The following is a 21,041-nucleotide window of genomic DNA, read 5'->3' on the forward strand; positions in this document are numbered from 1 at the left end:
AATTGAACAAAGCCATCAATATACTTCCTAAGAAAAAATCTCCAGAACCAGATGGATTCAAAAGCAAATTCTACCAAACATCTGAAGAACAATTAATCCCAATACTATATAGACTATTGGGGAAATAGGTGAAGAAGGAATTTTGCCAAATTCCTTTTACAATAGAAATATGGTGCTAATATACAGGCCAGGAAGGGCCAGAGGAAAAAGAGAAAATTACAAACCAATTTCCCTGATGAATATGGCTGCAAAATTTTAAATAAAATACTAGCAAAGATATTACAGCAATGAATCACAAAGATCATATACTATGACAGGTGAGATTTGTACTAGGAATGCAGTGTTGGTTCAATATTGGGGAAATTGTCAGTGTAGTTGATTATCAATAGCAAAATCAATAGACATATCATTGTCTCAATGGATGGAGAGAAAATTTGACAAAGTACAACTTCCATTTCTATTAAAAACAGTGGAAGACATAGGAATGAATGGAGCTTACTTTAAAATGATAGGTAACATTTATCTAAAACCATCAGCAAGTACTGTCTGTAGTGGGGATGAGCTAGGAGTCTTCCCAATACAGCCAAATATGAAGCAGGGACACTCATTTATCACCTATATTGTTTAGTATTGTGCTAAAGATGTTGACTATAGCAGTGAAAGAAGGGGGAGAGAGTGAGGGGATTTGAATGGGCAATGAGGAAACAGAACTACCACTTTTTGTGGATAATATTATATAGTGGGAGAATCTTATAGAGTCAACTAAAACCTCCTTGAAATTATTAACAACTTGGGGAAGGTTGCAGGACACAAACTAAACTGACACAAATCATCATGGATGTTGCCAACAAGGTATGTTGCAAGAGATAGAGGGAGAAATTCCATTTAAAATAAATTTAAATAATATAAAATACTTGGGAATCTACCTGCTAAGACAAATCCAGGAATTAGATGAATACAAGTATAAAACACTTTTCACACAAATAAAGTTAGATCTAAACAATTAGAAAAATGTTGATTGCTTGTGAGAAGGGTGATCCAATTTAAAGATGACATTTCTATTTAAACTAATCTATGCCAAGCCACCAAGGATTGTTTTATAGAGCTGGAAAAAAGATGATAAAATTCATCTGGAGAAACAGAGGCTCAAAGATGTCAAGGGAATCAATAGAAAAAAATGTGAAAGAAAGTCATATAAGATCTCAAATTATTTTATAAAGTGATAATTATCAAAACAGTATTTACTGGCTAAGAAATAGAATGTTAGATTACATATAAATTATATTATAGCAAATAACCATAGTAATCTAGTATATGATAAGCGCAAGGATCCAAGATTTGGAACAAAAGTTCATTATTTGATAAAAACTACTAGGAAAATTGGAAAACTATGGCAGAAGTTGGGTATAGAACAACACCTCACACATTGTACCAACATAAGGTCAAAATGAGTACATGACATACATAAAAGTGATACCATAGACAAAGGAGCATGGACTACTTTATCTGTCAGATTTATAGATAAGGGAAGAATTTAGGATGAAAGAAGATATAGAAAGCATTACCAAACGTAGAATAAATAAATTGATTTATAAAATTAAATTTTTCTGTGTGTGAAAACAAAATCATTACAATCAAAACTATAAGGAGAGCAGAAAACTTGGAAAAGAATTTGTAACAGATATCTCTGGTAAAGGCCTCGTTTCTCAAATACAGATAAACTGAGTCAAATTTATAAAAATGCACATCATTCCCCAACTGATAAATGGTCAAAGGATATGAACTGGCCATTTTCAGAAAAAAAAATCAAAGATACCTATAAAAATGCTCTAAATTGGTCCTGATTGTGGAGAAGCATATTAAATCAACTCTGAAATATCATCTCATACCTATCATATTGCTTAATATGGCAAAAAAAAAAGTTGGAGGGGTGGAGTTGTGAACTGATTCAATAATTCTGGAGAACAATTTGAACTATTTGCAAAGGGCTATAAGATCTACCAGTATAATTGTGCTATCTCTGTCTCTGTCTCTCTCTCTGTCTCTCTCTCTCTCTCTGTGTATAAAAGGGAAAAAGAACCAATTTGCAAAAAAAAAAAATTAGCAGCTCTTTTTATGATGGCTAAAAATTGAAAATTAAAGGATGTGCATCAATTGGAGAATGGCTAAACAAGCTCTGGCATATGAATACAATGGAATATTACTATGGTATAAGAAATGATAAACAATGACTTCAGAAAAATCTGGAAATCCAAGATTTCGAAGAGTCACATTCATTTTATAACATGAAGTCACACATCAGTTTTTCACTGTTCACAAAGGAGGTCCTTGTTTACCACGTTTCCCTCCTCTGTTGTACAAGAAAGCCACATTTGGGATGTCTTTGTCATGTAGATCCTGATTGTTATTAAAGGTGATTTTTCATTCTAACTTGTCATGAGCCATGAAAACTCAGGGAGGTTCTTCCCCATCCCTGCACCCTGTTTCTTTATCTGTAAAATGACATGGTTCAAACAAGCCAATCTCTATGTTTTTTCTTAGGATGATGATTTTGTGAAACTGTGATTTGTAAAATGTTCCTCCCATCATAAAATGTCTAAAGGATCTGATCGGTTAAATCAGGCCATGGAAAGATGAAGTAAGTGGCCATTACTGAGACCCGGCAGGCTCTACACTTACCCATAACTCAGGTCTTGCTTGCAAGCTGTAGGACCAATCCAGTGTCTGGGCAAGGGAGTGATTAGGTGGGACCCCTCGAACTGAAACAGTGTCATATGACCTATTATGTAGCTGCCAATGCCTCATATCCTAACTCAAGAAACTAAATTCTTACTTTAAAATTGTTTTTATTATAAAGCCAAATATTTCATTAAAAAAATAAGCAATCAATTCAATGACTGGCTTTATATTTTGCTTTATTATATATTTTTATTTATTTATTTTATTATATATTTTTATTTATATTTTATTATATATTTTGCCTTAGTCTTCTTGAGAACCTGAGCCAGTCCATTATCCCTCAGGACCTAGATCCCTAAACCTAGTAGTAATAATTAACATTTATATAGGAGTTTTCTCCACAAAAAGACCCAACATCTCAAAGTTTGTAGATGGCTTGAAGATGTTGCTGGCAGAACACATTCAAACAACCTGGAAAAGCTTTGAAGAATGAAATACTTACTGTTGTCTGTGTTTGTGGGTGTTAGTAAATAATGTTATAATGTTGGATTTGGAGTCAAGAAAATGTGGATTCAAATCTTGCCCGACAGATTCCAGATGTGTGAAATTAGAAAAATCACTTAACTCAGCCTCAGTTCTCTCTTCTGTAAAACGGACATAATAATCGCACTGACCCTTTCAGGTTGTTATGAAAACCAAAAGAAATTTGAAATGTAAAGCTCTTTGGAAATATTCACTCGCTACACAAATGTTGATGTTGTTGTCTAAGAATCAGGCAAGGTGAGTGCGGTAAATCATATTGTTCCAAGGTCAATGACCAGGGGATGGGTTTATATTTAAACCCAGTCTTTCATAAAACCATTAATGAGGGCATGGAAGAGATGCAATCTGATTGTTAGAGGGATTGCCCATTACAGAAGAGATCCCAGAATTTTGGAGTATTGAGACAACATTTTCTCCAGTGTCACAATTATTCCAATTTTACAGGTCAGGAACCTGAATGAAACTGACAGGTTCAGTGACTTATAGTCATGGTCAATGTCAGAACTAGAACCCAGGCCTTCTGCTCCCAGTCTAATACCTCTGCTACCATAACATCCACCTATTGGACACGAGCTATTTCCTCCTTTTGAAGCCTGGGGTTGGACTTGTGATATGCTGTCACTGACCACTGCCCTGTTTAGAACTTTGCCTACTCCCTGTGACTCCAGTGGCCCCTGGTCAACATATCTACCTGCCCACCTGCTCTTACAGCTCATTTTTGCCCTGTGCACTTCCCCAAGTTCCAAACATCCATTTGAATTTTGCTCCAGTGCTCTCAGTCTGGAGCTTCCATTCCAGTCCAAGCTGTCTCTTGGCAGAAGTCTGTCAAGTGGGGGCTACGTGGTCCTACCTGAGTGGTAGGAGAAGCCAGGCTGACCTTTATTGATGCTTTTCAATTGATTTTTCCATGGCAGAATTTAGTCAACAAGATCCTCTGGAGAAGGATCCTCTTGGCACATCAGCTTGGTCTTTAGTCCAGTCCCATTGTATTTCAGTGATATAAAATGAAATACTGATGATTTCGAAGGGAAGCAATTATAGTGAAATACAATTATATAAATATTTGTAATAAAGCAAGTTTCCAGATCCCAAGTTAAGAAAAAAAAAAAGTCTTGCCCCAAACTTGGGAGATCTGCTCATTTACTTTGTGAATAACAAAACTCCTTGCTAAGTGTTATTCTTCTGTGTGATTCAAATGTCATGGACACAGAATAAGTGATAGATTATAGATAGACAATATAGATTTTTAATAAAGAAAATACATGCTCCTTGCAAACTCTTCCATTTTTAAATTAACCAATGTTATAAGGCTCAGTAAGACTGAAAAAATATTCCAGGTGCATTTTGTGGTTTTCTAAAACATACTTTCCTAGATATTTGCATTCCTTAGATACAAGGGAGCACTTTGGTGCTGCATTTATAAATTCTTGTCTTTCAAAAAAACAAACTGTACACACACACACACACACACATACACATACCCAATATACATTTTCATTTAAATAATCTTTACCAAAATTCAATGTCCTCAAGAAATCTTTTTTCCTATCTTTCTGAATGAATTAAGAATCAATGTTCATAATCATCATGTTTGAGATTATCTTGCTGTTGCTGGTGATTGTCTTCTCTAGGCCAAACTTTTGTATCTTAAGGCCTTTTTAGGGGAGGTTTGAGTGTATTTTTTCAATCTCTGCCCACATACTCAGATTGTCGTTATCAATGACCGTCCAATTTTCTGTACATTTGCTAAATATGGAAGTTGCCTGTTTAAACTTCATGAAAGGAAAAAATATTTCTGGCCAGTATCCAGCATCAAGCAGTTAACCCTCCTGCTGGAAAAGTCCCTCTGGAACGAGCCGTTCTGTTGTGACCATGGCTGTGAAACCTGATTCTTCCTGAGCAGGCTTTGTCCCAGGTGTACTCCTGTGCTTTGGAGAGAACGAGGTCCAGCATCCTTCTCCATCTCCTTTCCTATCTACAACTTTGTGATTCGGTTTTTCTTCCCTCTCAGAGATGCCAGTCTCAAAACGTGAGTCCCATAATAACTTTTAGGAACACAGCCAATTTTTTTTCTTCTCAAACTTTCAAGTTTTTGAATAATCAGAGTCTTTTCTCTATTTATTAGTGTGCTAAGTTTGCTCAAATAAACAAAACGTATATACATGGAGAAGATTAACTGATCATTTTAGGATACAAAATCCTCCTATGACTTGTTACCGTATATCTCAGATGATCAAAAATCTCTGGATACCTGTATTTTAAAAGTAATTTTATAAAGTAGTTAAAAAAAAAACCTGAATATAGCAAGTACCAATAAATTCATTTCCTAAAGAGAGAAAAGCATAGACCAGATTAAAGTTTCCTATTTTGGGATAACACGAGTTTTATGTGACAAACTTCAACCTATCATTCTTTTCATTGTTTTAAATCATACTCCCATGAGTAATACACTCTAAATTCAGTACTACCTACTGGTAAGTATCTTGCCATTGAGGAAAACAAAATTAGGCCTGTAAATGAAAAAAAAAAAAAAAAGAAATTCAAATAGTTTTTTTCATTCTTGTGTAGACAAATTAATTGACTATATTTTTCACTTTTCTACTTGTTATTTTGGTTTAGTAAATATAATACTAAGACCATATTCTAAACTTGAAAAAAAAACAGAAAAGTCTGGTCATATTGCCCCAGGTGACCTCTCTAGAGATGGAGCCCTTCTTCCATGGTTACCCATAACTGAAATGACAATATTTGGTCTCTTCTGCCATCAATAATGGCACAGTGATGATATACTTATATTAAGCCCAAAAATGGCAAATAGGAGAATTCCTAATTATTTTCTGTAAATTGGGAACTTTCATTTCAGTTTGGCAGTACCAGATATATTTATTAATTTATTATATTAAATTATAATAATATTATATTAAATACACATTTAAATTTTTAAAGGGTTTTGTTACTTTTTAGGGATTTTTTTTTCCCTATGGTCATATCTAAATGCAATTCTATGTCATGACAATTACTCAAGATAAATTGTAAGAAATAAATTGTCTCACTAGAAGTTGATAATTTGTAAATATGTGATTAAATAACATTTATAAAAATACTTATATTTATCATTGAGGAATATAGAGTAATGCTTTTTTTTTTTTTTTGGTAACATTAGAATCCCTTGGATATATTGGACCTTATAGTTGAAAATAATAATTCACAGAAATCTTTTCCATCATCGTTCATTCTGAATAGGAAATTTTCCAATCAAACTGAGAACACCAAGTAACATTTCATTTTTCTTCTTCATTTAAAAGAAAGAAGAGAGAAGAAAAGAAAATTGACAGGGCATCTATGCTTTTCAGACAGGGTAAAGAACCAATATGATTTTCTTGCATTTCATATATATTTCCATAAGGATCCATATTTCATAACAATCAGCTTCTCATCACAACTGGGACTAATGTGGAAGCCTCGGCAAAGAGTTAAGAAGTAACCCTAAATGCCAGACTATGGAAGAAGGGGAGGGATGAAGGTGAGGGAGATCCCATGTCTCTGTGGTGAAAACCATTAATAAAGAAGCTCACAACCGTTGTTATTTCTGACACCTCTGAATTTCAAAACTCTAGATTGATACTGATTTGCTAAAAATACCACGATGACTTCCATCTTCCTGGGATCATAGAATCAGAAAATAGGAACCTTAAAATGCCCCTCAAGTACATGGCATCTGCAAAAGTATTTTTAAATGGGGCTAGTGACAACTTTTGTCACTGGTGTGTATTTGCAAATCATCTATAACTATAGCTTGTATTACACACAGAACTGCAATTTTACCATTTGGGCCAGGGAATCTGAAATACATCTGGGCTAAGGAAGACAAAATGTTCCTGGGAACAATCTCAAATGAACTATTTTAGATAAATTCAGTAGACAGTAGAGAGAAGACCCTGCGATATAAGATCCTATGCAGAGAACAAACACTGTCATCTAAGATTGTTGATGAAAAGGCTGCTGAGGATTGGGAAGGGATCAGAGCAGGACAGGTCACCTGGTTAAAAGTGATTATTTGTGTATATGTGAGGAAAATGATCTGGCAGCTTCTAATTTAATCTTGGTATTTTGCTAAACTTAATTGTTCCTAAATGCTGAGGTTCAAGTGCTATCAGCACTCCCTAAATTTCAGTACTCTGAGACAAAGCTCAAGTTCTTCCTTCTTAGTTATTGCTCTACTTATTTGCTTTCCTTATAAGTTTGAAGTTGAAGGGGAGGGATGAAAATACTGCCCTTCTCTCCCCACTTTCCACTCTGTTTTCCTTTATGCCAATGTCTTCTAAGAGAGGGAAAGAGTGAAAAAGAATGACTAAATGCCATTTCTTTATCATCCCCACCCATCCATGGTCTCACATCAGGTCTTTTCATCTCCATTTCATTCTATTTTTCATCCGAGTCCCCAGTAAGTTTCTCCCCCTTTTTAGTCTCATTTCTCATCTCATTCATTCCCTACTCTGATGGGACTTCAGGAGGTGGTCCCTGTGTCCACTGCTCAGCAGGTAGGTGGAAAAGAAGGGGAAAGCAGCTGGTTCCTGGGGTTCCAGTAGGGGACAAATGTGTTTCTAGCATCCAAACCTATCTTTCCTTGGGAACTTTGCTATTGATAATGATTGAGTTGTAGATGATTATAATTCTGTCCAACTTCTGGTAGGTACATTATGAGTATTATTGGAATTGGAGCTCATTTTATAACATTGTTTCTAAGGAAAAATCTATTTAAAATTCCCAATAAGTGATTTATTAGCTTTTGTAACACGATTCTTTGTGAGTTGGGGGCTATCTGTGCGATTTTCTTCAAGAAACCAATCTGGTTCTATAGAAGTGATAAGGTTTTTGTGATCTTTTTCCTACCACTGTAATGTTTAAATTGGTTTTTGTCACATTCATACCAACATATCTTAGAGCAACTTGATACAGTTTTAACTTACTGATAAATAAATGTAAAGATTGTTTTAAAATTGCATACTTTGTTATAAAAAGGATAAAATCCCTTTTAAAATTGGGTCCAATTAATAGTCACAAGAGGAAAAGTTTCTGTCATTCATGATCAATGAAAAAATTGATTTCTTACCTTGTCAGAAGGTTTGAATGGATTCCCTTGTCCACTAATTCCACCACTGATACTAAATCCAAGGCCAGGATTCTTTTCTATTCTCACACAAAACTAAGTTAAAAGATATGAGAAGGGAATCAAATATTGAAAACGTAGTCTTTTCAAATCAATGTACTCTCCTTTCATATCAGTTCAAATCCATTTTAAATATTAAAATGTTTTCACATAACAACAAATTCATTCCCAATAGGTATAGAGAAGGCTTATTTATGAAATATTAGGTTCTTTTACTTACTTCAGTTTGGATTTAAATTAGGCTGAAAATATCTCTATCATCAGCCAACTGCCATCAGGCAGTTAGTTAAAATTAAAATGCAGATATCAGACTCAGAGAAACTCAACTTGATCATTCATATAGAAAAGACCAAATGGATGATTAACTTTTATTGCCTATATTTCAGCATGTTTGGATAAATGATCCATAGTAATTGTTCATCAGTTTCTGAGTCTGGGACAGAAGGTAGAGACAAACAGTAAGTTGGGTCCAAGATAGAATATGGGGAGGAGTGTCATTGCCTTTGGGAGACTGACAAGGTCTTTAAACACACAAGCTCAAAAGTCTATATTTTTAATACCCATATCCTATGGGTAGGCAGCAAAACATGGAATACACTGGCCTTTGAAGAATTAAAAATGAATTTTATACAGAACGCAACATAAAAGTAAGTATTTTATTTGTCCCATAAATAGTTCTCTTAAAACTCAGAGGTGAAAAATTACTCACTAATGTAGTCTTTATAGCACAGAAATTAGCAGATGATCTCTGAATAGGATTTCAGGCTTAAGGTGAGCAACCATCTCCCCTAGGCGCTCGACCAGTTGTTACTTTTAGGATATCTGTAAGGACCTCTTTCTAGCTAATGGATCAGTGCTTTTCAAAATGTGTTATCAGAGGGTGCTTAAGATTGCTGATTATGACAAATTTGAATTTTTTCTATGTCTTGGTATAGATGAAAGACTAAAATGTATTAGTCAGAAGCAAATGGAAGGAATTTTCATGGCATTTTGCCACAGTTTAACTGTAGCTCATTTTTTTTAATGAATAGAAAATGAAAAAATACTGGTATGATTCACATATTTAACTTTTGTCTCTTATCTTAGTGCAATCATTTCCATTTACTTGAAATTTGGGCTAGTTATTCATTGTTGAGAATCTTATATCACACATTGGAACACATGGAAGATCTGTGGATTCTTTTGGACAGCAGAACCCCCCCCCAAAAAAAAACAAACAAACCACTCTACTGAATCACAGAGATAGGTAATAGACTTCATTTATAAGATAAGCAATTTGTCCTCTTACATCTACTTTCATTCTTCCTCTGAGCTTTAGAAAGCATTTATATTCACTTGGTTATTATTATCCCCATCTCCGATTTTGTAGACACAGGAAGCCATTGATAAGGAAACAATCTCTATCCATATAGACTCGTAACTTGGAGTCTGTGAAAATTGTTCTGGGCACGGAGATTTTTAGCATCATGAGCTAGTAGATGGTGTCGAAAACTTAAGAGTCACACAGCTAGTAGATGTCAGGCTTTGAATCCAGGCCATCAAAGTGATCAGTGAAGTCTTCCCTAGAGATGACATATCATCTTTTATTTCCCATGTCTTTGAAAAAGTAGTTTTCCTATACCTGAAATCCCTCCCACTCCAGTGGGTCAAAGAGTATCCACTCTGCTAGGCCTGACATCAGGAAGACTTGAATTTAAAACTGGCCTCAGAAATTTAATAGCTTTATGATTCTGGGCAAATTATTTAACTTTTGTCCACTTCAGTTTTCCCAATTTCAAAATGGGGATCTAAGAGATCCTCCATCAAAGGGTTGTTGTGAAGGTCAAACAAAATAATAAATCTTGCAAACTTTAATGCATTTATTTCCTGTTTTATTTTGTATTGCCTGGAACAATGTCTTACACATAATGGGCCCTTAATGAGTATTTGTTGAACTTAATTATTGGAAACTATATAGACACGAGTGTTTTATTTCTCTTCTCTTTCTTTTTAAATTTAAAGCTCATGTAATTAGATAGGATTTGTGAGATTCTGGGTAAATGTATATCATTGGCAGTCTTAAATCTATTCCTTCCTGGGTCCAGAGTCTGTTGTTCTTATATTTTCAGTGAATCTCAAAATCAAACACTGTCTTCTTAACCAGCAGTTTATTTCCCCTCACTGCCCTTCTCTGAACCCTGTGCATGTAAACAGCAGTGAGTGTGAGGGGGACACTCATGAGCTCTTGCCCCAAACTTCAGAATCTTGAGCAGTGTTTTCCAGAGTCTCTCATTTTGCCATCTAGATCAGGTGAGTCATTAGAACATGGGGTGATCATAGGCTTTGATAAGTCTTAGTTAAGTTTTCTAGAAGTTCTGTTTCTGGTTTATCTGGAAAAAGTGAGAAATGGAGCCAAATAAAAAGGAAAAGCAATTCATGTGAGTGAAACTTGGGTGAAATTTGGAAGGCTTTGAACTAGTGAAGTGGGTGATCAGTTGACTTTGGGCAAAAAAAAAAAAAAAAAAATTGGCAAAATTTTGGAGAAATTTAGGAAAATATGAAGAAAATTCTCTAGACCAAGATAGCGATCCAGATTCTACTTCCAGATTGGAAATAAGAGCAAGGTCAAGAATAATTCATAAGAATATAAACCAAAGAGGTTTAAAAATATAGGGATTAGAATCAGAAGAGGGAGACTCCAGAAGGAGAGAATAATTGGCAAGACCAGATAAGTTAAACAAGAACTGATAAATCAAAGAATTAGAGACTTAAATTGATTATGGAATTATTAATTAATAATAATAATAATATTAATTATCATTAAGGAAGGAAGGGTGGGGCAAATTGTAAAAAAGACTGGAAGTTGGTCTTAGGATCAAGGGGAGATGGGTGTCTTCCTAAAGCTGATGAGATGAAGAAAATGGATTGGAATTGTAAAGTTATTCAAGGCTATGGCAATGTAGCAAAGCAACACCCAAATACTTAGGGTGGTGGTGTAAACATCCAAAAGTTGCCTAAAGGAACAAATCTGGAAATCTCAATCATTACGGAAAATAGGGAGAGTCGTCTAGTGATCTGCTTCAGGTATGAGATTCCACAGTTGAGAAGGTGGGACAGGTGTTGCAAGTAGTAGTTCTCTAGAGGAGAAGGTGAAGGGAGAAAAAGAAAGTTCTCTATCTCAGGTTAAGGAGCATGACAGACTCCTAAAGAAAGAGTTAAAAGGTCCCATTGTTGTGCCACAGTTCCCTTTTGATTGTCCTGACCTAGTTTCCCCATTGTCCTATCTGCCTCAGGTTATAATCTTTTCCTCTTAATGTTTGATTTAGTTACTCTGCCTCAAGTTATAACCATTCCCTCTTAATGTTTGATAGGATAAAGGTCTTATATCTTAGACTTTAGGCTATACTTATTCCCTCTTAATGTTTAATGGGATAAAGGAAATCACATTTTATCCATTTTAAACATCATTAGAATATCAGGAGCCTCTCCAGTGCCTCCCATTATGTTATCCTAGGTGCCTCCCCCAATTAGGGTTAACCCTAACCCTAACCCCATCTAGGTACCTCCACCATTATGTCATAGTTCTTGTTATCCTATAAAAAAGCTTGCTGTCTGATACTAAGGGCTGGATTCTTTGAGATGATAGTCTCCTCCAGCCCTGGGACCACATCGATCCATTTGGTCCCAGTATATCTCTCCATTTAATAAACTATTAAATTGGTCTCTAATCTCTGTCTTGCTCGGTTTCTCCGGCATTACATTTTGGAGGGTTATAACCTGAGGCAGATAGGACAATGGGGAAACTAGGTCAGGACATCAAAAGGGGACTGTGGCACACCACCATTGGGTGGGAAAAAAAGGGATCTTAAGGTGGAAGGAAGATCTGACCCATATCAGGAAGATGGGCAAATAGAAATATTTAGAGGAGAAAAAAGAAATTGGGAAATTCTTCCAGAATTGCATACTATCAGGAGGAAAAAGCTGCTTTGTCTTCTCAAGGGGCTCAGGACCCATCAGATAAGAGATCATTTACTGAGAGGCAGAAGACAAGAACAGCAGCTGTGATTCCCCACTTTGGGCAGTGAGCCAGTTGTTTGTCTAGTGTTGTTTAACAACACTAGAAAGGTCTGTTGCCTTCTTGGTGTGTGCTCTGTGTGTGTGTGTGTGTGTATGTGTGACTGTATTCGTCTATATCTACTTATATGTCTTTCTATGTATATATATATATGTATATTATGTAAATACATTTGTGTCTATATTTATGTTATTATATAAAAATAAATATATATAACAGAAAACCTCCGAGGAGCTATTGAAACAGACGACAATGACCCAACTTTGGCCAGCCATATGGGCACAAATGAGACCACTGGAAGGAATCTGAAAGTATTGTTGTCAATAACTGTGAGATCTTGAGCATATATGTTATATATAATATAAATTATAAATATATTTATATTAAAATACAATATAATAATATATTAAATATATAAATGGATTGATATATATGTATATTATATATATACAAGTGGATTATATAAATGGATTTTATGTATATATAACCATGTATGATGATATATGTGTATGTATATATGTATATATACAAATGTCTGTGTATGTGTGTATATATATGTATATATATAATTCCTTTTTTGTTTTTAAAGAAGATTAATAAGTGATGTCTTCACTTGCGTATGAATAGGATTTAAGTGACGATTTAAGAGGCAAAACTTTGTAAGTTTTACAAAGTCATTAGCTTCTTCTCTTTACTGGAGTTATGGATAACTGGCAATGGCCCAGGATACAGGGGATGGCACTTCCAGGCCTGACCAAGCTCTAAGCACTCTACAATACTTGCCTCTGGGATTCCTTTTTGGGAAAAAAATTTTTTTTGATACATAAAATAAAATACATAGAATTATAAAGAAAACCAATTGCATTGAAATACAGTTATCTGTCTATCTCTATATGAATACACACACATATAAAACAAAACAAAAAATCCAAGTTCATGGATCCTGAGTGAAGACCTCCTGGTTTAAGGACTTGGTATCTATGAAATGGAGAAGACTGGTGAGCATGATTTTCTTCTTTGATCCTGGGGAGTGAATTTCTTGGGATACTTCCAAAGGGGTATCCTGAGTTTTAGAGGAAATACATCAAGGGAAGTCAGCTTTTAAAAAGATTTGTGTCCAAGACAGAATGCGACAAGTCTTGGGTTCTAATAGCAAATACATCACTCAGTTCTGCAAAGAATGCCGAGAGCAATAAAAAAGACTAAAAAAGAAGAAAGACCTTGCTGGATAAAAGAGGAAGATCAAGAAAGAGAGGAGAACGCTGATTTGGGGCAAATGAGCCAGAGATAAGGGACAAAAAAGAGGTAGAGGAAGGATTTGTACTTCTGCTTTCCCAGTATTGGACAATGACAAAAGCCTTGTTGTTGTCTGTTCTTTCAGAGAGGAGAGAGACTTCTGGGAGGAGATGCCTTGCCTTGCAAATGAATTGCATTTTAAGTGAGGGAGGTTGGGTAGGTCACCTGCCTCACTTTCCCCTCCTGAGTCCAGTGGCCAGATATGGATCAAGAAGACTGGAGATAGCTCCAGATACAATAGGAGACCTTGGCTTTTCTCAGTTGAGGTCTTTTCCAGATCTTAAGTTTTATCTAAGGCAACTCCCATTCACTGATCAAGTCTAGGTAAGAAATGAGGCAGAGAATGGCTTCTTTTAACCCCAAAATTGCCCAAATGAAGCTTGGGCTGGAACTTATTGTTGCCCAGTCAATGAAAGCTAGAGGGATTTGAGTTTAAGGCATGGTCCTTAAAGAAATCTAGGAAAGAATAAGGAAGGGAAGAGGGGAGGAATGAAGGAAAGAAGGAAGGGAGGGAGGGAGAAATGAAGGGAGGAAGGAAGGGTGGGAGAGAAAGAAAGGAGAAAGGGATGAAGGAAGGGAAAGAGGAAGGAAAGAAAGGAGAAAGGGAGAGGAGGGAGGGAGAGAGGATGGAAGGAAAGAAAAAAGAAAGAAAAGAAGGAGGAAGGAAAGAGGGAAGGAAGTTGAATTGCCAATTTCTGCTTTCCTTGCCTCAAAAAATGACAAAAGGCAGAATATTAAGGGAAGCAGCTAAGCCAAGAGCACTTTACTTTCCTAAATTTGTAAATGTAGTACAAATATATAACTGCCTAGTTACAAGTAAGAGAACTGGGGAAGGTGCCATTATGCAGAGTTTTAAAGGAGATCTGGATTTGGAGGAGGAGGAGGTAAGAGGAAGCACATCCCAGGTCTGAGAGGTCAGAATACAAGGGGCATCAAATAAGTTAGACCTCACTGGGAAGGGGACTAATGTATAATAAGCATAGAAAAGAAGATTGGAGTGGATTGTAAAGACCTTTAAAGGTTGAACAAAACCACTAGGACCTGAGCCTAGAAAGAATGGGGAGCTCCTGCTCTTGAGCAAGGGGACAGACCTGAGCTTTCCCAATATCACTTTGGGGGTAGGATGGAGGACAGAGAACAGACTGGAAAATGCAGAGACCAGAGACAGGGAGTCTCACTAGGAGGATGCTGCCATTCTCCAGAGAAGTAGGCAATAAGGACTTGAGTGAGGGTGGTCATGCAGGTGGAAGGAAGGGGACATATATGAGAAACGCTTTGGAGGTAGAAGGGACAATACTTGGCAATAAGGGAATGAAGACTCCATGATGATTCTCTGAGCCTGGAAGGCTGGAAAAACTGGTGACTTTGACAGACTTAGAGATGTTCTGAAGCCGTGCACATTGATAAGATATGGGCACAAAATTTCATAATGATACAGACTCCCTAAGGGAAAAAATTAGATTAGAAACACTGGCCTGTTTTATATCCTAAAGGTCAATGTTCAGACCAGAAGACGTTCCTATGAGGTCATCCGGCATGCTATTTAAAATGGCTAGGAACTAAATAAATATTTTCTTATCTAAATGTGCTTAAAATTAGGGATAATTGTGTCTTAAAAATGTGGTGGGAAAATAAATAAAATTCTAGCCAAGTAACAGCTAGACAGAAAAGCTTTGATGTCAAAGAAGTATCACGGTTAATTAAAGTCCATAAAAGCCTGTCTGATGATAATAGGTACAAGACTAAATTATGGAAAGTCCAAATTAATTTTGGTTAGAATAATAATATTCAGATTCCTTGCTTTTTCATTCAGAGGAGAAAATAATTCTGTGCAGGGTTATGGTTCTAAAATGAGAAAGACTGTTTTGGTCCATTTTGTCTTATTATATTTCAAGTAGTGGAAGGGTGGGATTGAAGACAACTTTCCTTTTTCATTATTCTGGGTGGTTATCTGTTTTGCATTTCCAGATGTTGAAATCTCTGGGTGATCTGCTAAATAATGTCTAACCCTGGGGGAGGGGGAAGATTTGCAAAAAGGTTTGTTTGTGTTGGGGGAAGAAGTGTAGACATGTGCATATACGCGTGCACATGTACACATGGTCACAGCACATAGCATGTGTGTTTTGTGCACATACACACGTTACATACATGTGTATAATGTACATGTGTATGGCATTACATCTACCCAGGGCTTCCAAGCTTCTGTCCTTCAAGAGCTATTTTACCCCTCTTTGTGTGTATTAAATAGCCACAGCATAGGAATGAACAGTTTTAAGGAATGGCCCCTTTGCCCGTTGGCTGTGTTGCTTCCCCGTGCCTTCAGTTTCTCCTTCTGTGTAGTGGGTTTCTATGGGTCTCATCCTGTAGCTGGGGATACCAATCACAGCTCTCTCTAACATGGCAGATTTTGGTTCCTGCTGTTTTCTCATCCCATGGAGGAAGTGATGCTGGGATTGTTACCTTCTCTCTTTGATGGCTGAGGGAGTGGACATTGGGGAACTGAGGTAACTTGCCACGGTCACCCAGTCGGGAAGGCTTGGAGCTGGGATTCCAATCCAAGTCCTAGGGCAAGCTCTCTTACAGGGAGCACTGCCTCCCTCACAATGGCCATCACTGGCCCCAAAGGAACACCCTGGACTCAATCATACTTTTAGTTTCTACGGCCTTTCGTGTGGGGGTCAGAAGCTCAAATGAACCACGTCCAAAGGAGAGGGAAAAGCGTGGGCTCAGGGGTGGCGCCGAGGGTGGCGGGGCTCACCTGCTCTGGGTACCCGTCCATACTCCTCTGCCCTTTAGTTTGAATTAAGCACCGTCCAGGCTGAGGTCCCCGTGAAGCTTGCGAGGAAGGGATCTGAATGGGCAGTGGGGACTGAAACTGTTGGATGGTCACCTTGTTGACATTGCCCTCATACGGCTGCTGCTCCCGACTCCGATGCTGGAGGCTCTGGGAACCCATCAGCGTCTGGATGTGGCTGCCTGCCTGTGGGGAGAAGGATCTGTCAGTCTGGGACCGGGACCCTCAGAGAGGTGGCTGTGGTCAAACCAGGGGAAGAATCCCTGCAGCTGAGCAGCGTGGGGCTTCAGAACCAGGACAGAGAAGGAACAAAGGGCATGGCTCTGCCCACACGGCTCATGGAGAGGTGAATCCTGAAAGAAAGTGAGATCTGGTCCATCCGTACTTAGCTGATGGTGTGCATTAATGTGACTCATCCCAAGACACCATTGCCTCCCTACTGCCCTAAAATGAACAGCAAGTTCATTTTAATAATTAATATTGATTAATGACAATTAATTAATGACAATTCGCATTCCAGAGGCACACAGTGGAAGTGGGGGATAGTGAAGAGAGGGATAAACTAGGAGACAAAAACTGGGATTCCAGTCTTGCCTCTGGCATCTACAGACTCCCATTGGCCAACTCCTAACTTCTTAGGCAGCTCTCTTAGCCAAGTTTCACATGATTTGGCGATCTGCTTCAGTGGAGGGAACTTCTACATTAGGAGTTCCCTTCATGGTGAGGGAGTGCAGATGGTTATGTGGTATGAGAGGAGCCCGGGGGAAGCTGTGGCTTGACTCCAAGGGGTGTGTGATCAAGCATTTGGTCTTGATCCAGTTTCAGTCATATTCTATCCTTTTTGCATGACTACCCTTCCATGCTCTAACTTTGGAGTTTCTCTCCACCATGGCACCAACTTTATCCCCCAACTCTCTCCTTCTGTACCTTGTTGGTGAGTTTATCGCCCAACTCTATCCTTCTGTATCTTTTCCTCCGCCACCTAAGCTCCCAACCTCCCTCCCAAGCCTCAGCAGGTCAGGGCAGTTAAAACCTAATTTCCACCATGGTAAAAGCTGCTCAAGCACCATGGGGCTTGTCCACTCTCTACACAGTGGACAAAATGATTTTCTTACATTGAGGCTTGTCCACTCTCTACACAGTGGACAAAATGATTTTCTTACATTGAGATTTCACCCTCCCCAGGGGCTTCCTAGTGACTCGGGGATCCATTATGATTTCATCCTTCAAAAATTGCTATTTTTAGTGTTTTATGTTTTACAGAGATGATAGTAACACATGCATGTAATTTATAGATAAAATAGATATAGTAATACTATATTATACTTATACTATATAATACTACAGTACTAGTATATATTATACCTGCAGGGGTCCTCAACCTATGGCCCGCAGGCGAGGATGCGGCAGCTGAGGATGTTTATCCCCCTCACTCAGGGCTATGAATTTTTTTTTTTTTTTTTTTTTATTTAAAGGCCCACAAAACAAAGTTTTTGTTTTTACTATAGTCCGGCCCTCCAACAGTCTGAGGGACAGTGAACTGGCCCCTTATTTTAAAAGTTTGAGGACCCCTGCAATATATATATATTATATAGGTAATATATATATATTGCAGGGGTCCTCAAATATATATATATATGCTTATATATAGTATATATATATATATATATATATATATGCTAGTATATAGTATAGTATATAATACTATAGCATACTTATAGATAAGTAAAACACATACAGGAAGGTGATATTTCCAAAGCTTTCTGCTCAAGGAACACCCAATTGAAAAAAGTGTGACCCTCCACCATTCAAATTACTCCACACTTCTATCCTACTTCAGAGTTTGCAAAGTTTTTTTTCTGATCCTCTGAGGTACTCAATGAAAGCCTCATCCTCATTTTAAAGACAGGAAATTAAGCCTCTAACCACTTAGATGATAGTCAGGACTAAGTACCACGTAGCAAGTGGAATTTGAACTCAGGTTGTCTCAACCTAAACCCAGCGATTTTTGCAATTTTTACAATAATTTTGGAATTTTACAATGGAAACTGTTAAAAGACTTAGAAGTAAGTCTTTAGCATTCTGGTTGGAGGCTTTATAGGAGGACATGATCAAGAGAATACGGAAAGGCAGCCAAGTGTAGAGGCTGAGATGGAGTCTTGGAGTCAGGAACTCCGGGATTCAAATCCACTCCCACTTCTGACAAACACTGTCTGTGAGTACCTGGGCAAGTCCCTTATCTCATCATCTTCCCAGGCAACTCTTCCCCTCCTTCCCTGAGGCAATTGGGGTTAAGTGACTTGCCCAGGGACTTTTGTTTCCTTTTTCTGAAGCTAAAGTCTTGGATAAAGTTTTATTCTTTTTTTTTTTTTTTGACACATCATAGGAAAATTATGGTTTTGTTCAGATAAATATTTATTAAATGATTGCATTATTTCAAAAAGGAAATATTTCTATGGCATCTTAATCAAATGTTTCTGCAATTTGGAAACTAGTCTAGTTAAAAGAGACTCATCATTCCAACGGCTACAAGGAAATGCAATTTTAGGTCCTAAAAACTTTCCATCGTTGAGAAGGGTTATGATTCAGCATATCCTCATTGACAAAGACTTAACCTTTAAGTGTTCAAATTATATGTAACTAATTGTACCCATCTTGGTCCTAATTCTCTCTCTGGATGTGTATATATATATATATATATATATATATGTGTGTGTGTGTGTGTGTACACATAGTCTGTGGATTTTCTGTAGAGAGAACTTTTAAGGGAGAGTTACAAACACAAAAAGTCTTAATAGAATGAGAAACAGAGGCTCACATTTAGCTTTCTGGATCTGAAACATTAATTATTTTTAAATAGTATTTGTTGAGGCAGCTGGTTGGGACAATGGGTACAGTACTGGACCCCGAGTCAGAAGAACTGAATTCAAATCCAGTCTTAGATTCTAGCTGTATGACCCTGAGGAAGGCACTTAGCCCTGCTTCCTGACAAAATGAGCCATTGGATGCCCTGAAGGTGGGAATGACAAACCACTCCAGTGTCTTTGCCAAGAAAACCCCATGGATGGCATTGGTCCATAGGGTCAAGAGAAGTCAGACACAACTAACTGAATGGCTAAATGACAAAAACAGCAAAGCATTTGTAACTGTGCTGCTTATTGTGATTTAGCCTCAGAGCCATTCATTCTCTTTTAGAATAAAATGAAATAGTCATAGGATTCTAGGACCAAAGATTTAGAGCAGGAATGGACCTAGAAGAGCACAAATCCCTCATTTTACAGATGAGGAAACTGAGACCCAAAAAGATTTGAGTGATCACACAGCTAGCTGGAGAGATGGGATTTGAACCCAGGATTTTGGAATACTCGATCTACCCCACCCTGTTGCTTCCATTGTAACCACAAGTTATCTGATTGAGTTATGCAATCTAACAGTTAGCACTTTTCAAGGCTAATCCCATATTTTATTTATTAGGATCTCCTAAACACTCTCTAGATTTTCAAAATCCATTCTCGATGCCCAGAACTAGAACCTCCTCATCCCCTGTCTCATAGAATCATTATCTCACTTCAAGGTTGGGAGCCAATCTAAGCATCTCCTCCTGCAGGAAGCCAACCAGTCCCTAAGCATTTATTAACCCCTCACTGAGTCCATTATGGCACCATGCTAAATGCTGGGGTTACAAAGAAAGGCAAAAACTATCCCTGCCTTCCACAAGCTCACGTGATGACAGACATCTCCTTAAGCTCCCACCCTCCTTTGTGGGCTCTCTTCTTTTTCTTCTGAAATTCACTTAGCAGGCTGCATTTTGTATCTCTCCTGGAAAGTGAAGCTCCTTAAGGGCAAAGGATGATTTACTTTTTGTCTCTGTACATCTAGCACCTAGAATGGGATTGTGCAAACAGAACACGCTAAATCAAATTTTTCCCCAATTGAGTTATGTCTCTTAAAGGCAAGCGTTGTCATACTTACTTGAAGGAGAGACTAAAAATATTATTTTATTGCTACCACAAAGAATAATGCATATCTAAAAACGTGATCCAGAATAATGAAAATCACCAATTTACGGTTTGTGTCTGAACAAGTCCAACACAACCTGTTGATTCAGTCAGATATTATGAGCAAAAGCAACAAACTTTGAACAAAAAACAAAACTTAGAACAAAAGCCAACTTGTTTGACCATTTTTTTCCTGTTTATCTAGTTGCATAGACCACGTGACCTCCGCCTTTTTATTCTAAACAACTACAATAGCTTCGGAGTATAGAGAAGAGTGAAAATATACAAAAATAACCGTAGACTGAGGAACAAAGTAATCGAGTTCATATTAAGACTCACACATTCATACAATTGTACAATAAGACTGAAAACACCTCAGGATATCATCTGTGTTGTGTGGGATTTATTTACATTTGACTGAAAAATGATTACAGGAATCAGACTATTGTCTAATGTGGATAAATAGCCTCAGTTAGACAATTATTCACTTAATTGGAAAGCCACTGA

At 37.3% G+C, this 21,041-nt stretch overlaps 1 protein-coding gene across 6 annotated transcripts in view; it reads right to left on the bottom strand.

The window, feature by feature from the left end:
- The window catches only part of LRRC7 (leucine rich repeat containing 7), a 530,144-nt gene that overhangs the window by 26,549 nt on the left and 482,554 nt on the right, over positions 1-21,041 (bottom strand). For 5 of the 6 annotated variants that reach the window (XM_031968892.1, XM_031968890.1, XM_031968888.1 and 2 more), the window contains 2 exons: positions 16,501-16,722; positions 8,336-8,428 (listed from right to left, as the gene is read on the bottom strand). In XM_031968892.1, the coding sequence (XP_031824752.1) occupies positions 8,336-8,428; positions 16,501-16,722 (315 nt within the window). Of the gene's footprint in view, positions 1-8,335; positions 8,429-16,500; positions 16,723-21,041 lie in introns of those variants that run through there. The other variant, XR_004234230.1, reaches the window with a different exon arrangement.

The sequence above is a fragment of the Sarcophilus harrisii genome, chromosome 4 (genome assembly GCF_902635505.1).
Source record: "Sarcophilus harrisii chromosome 4, mSarHar1.11, whole genome shotgun sequence".
Classification (NCBI taxonomy): Eukaryota; Metazoa; Chordata; class Mammalia; order Dasyuromorphia; family Dasyuridae; genus Sarcophilus; species Sarcophilus harrisii.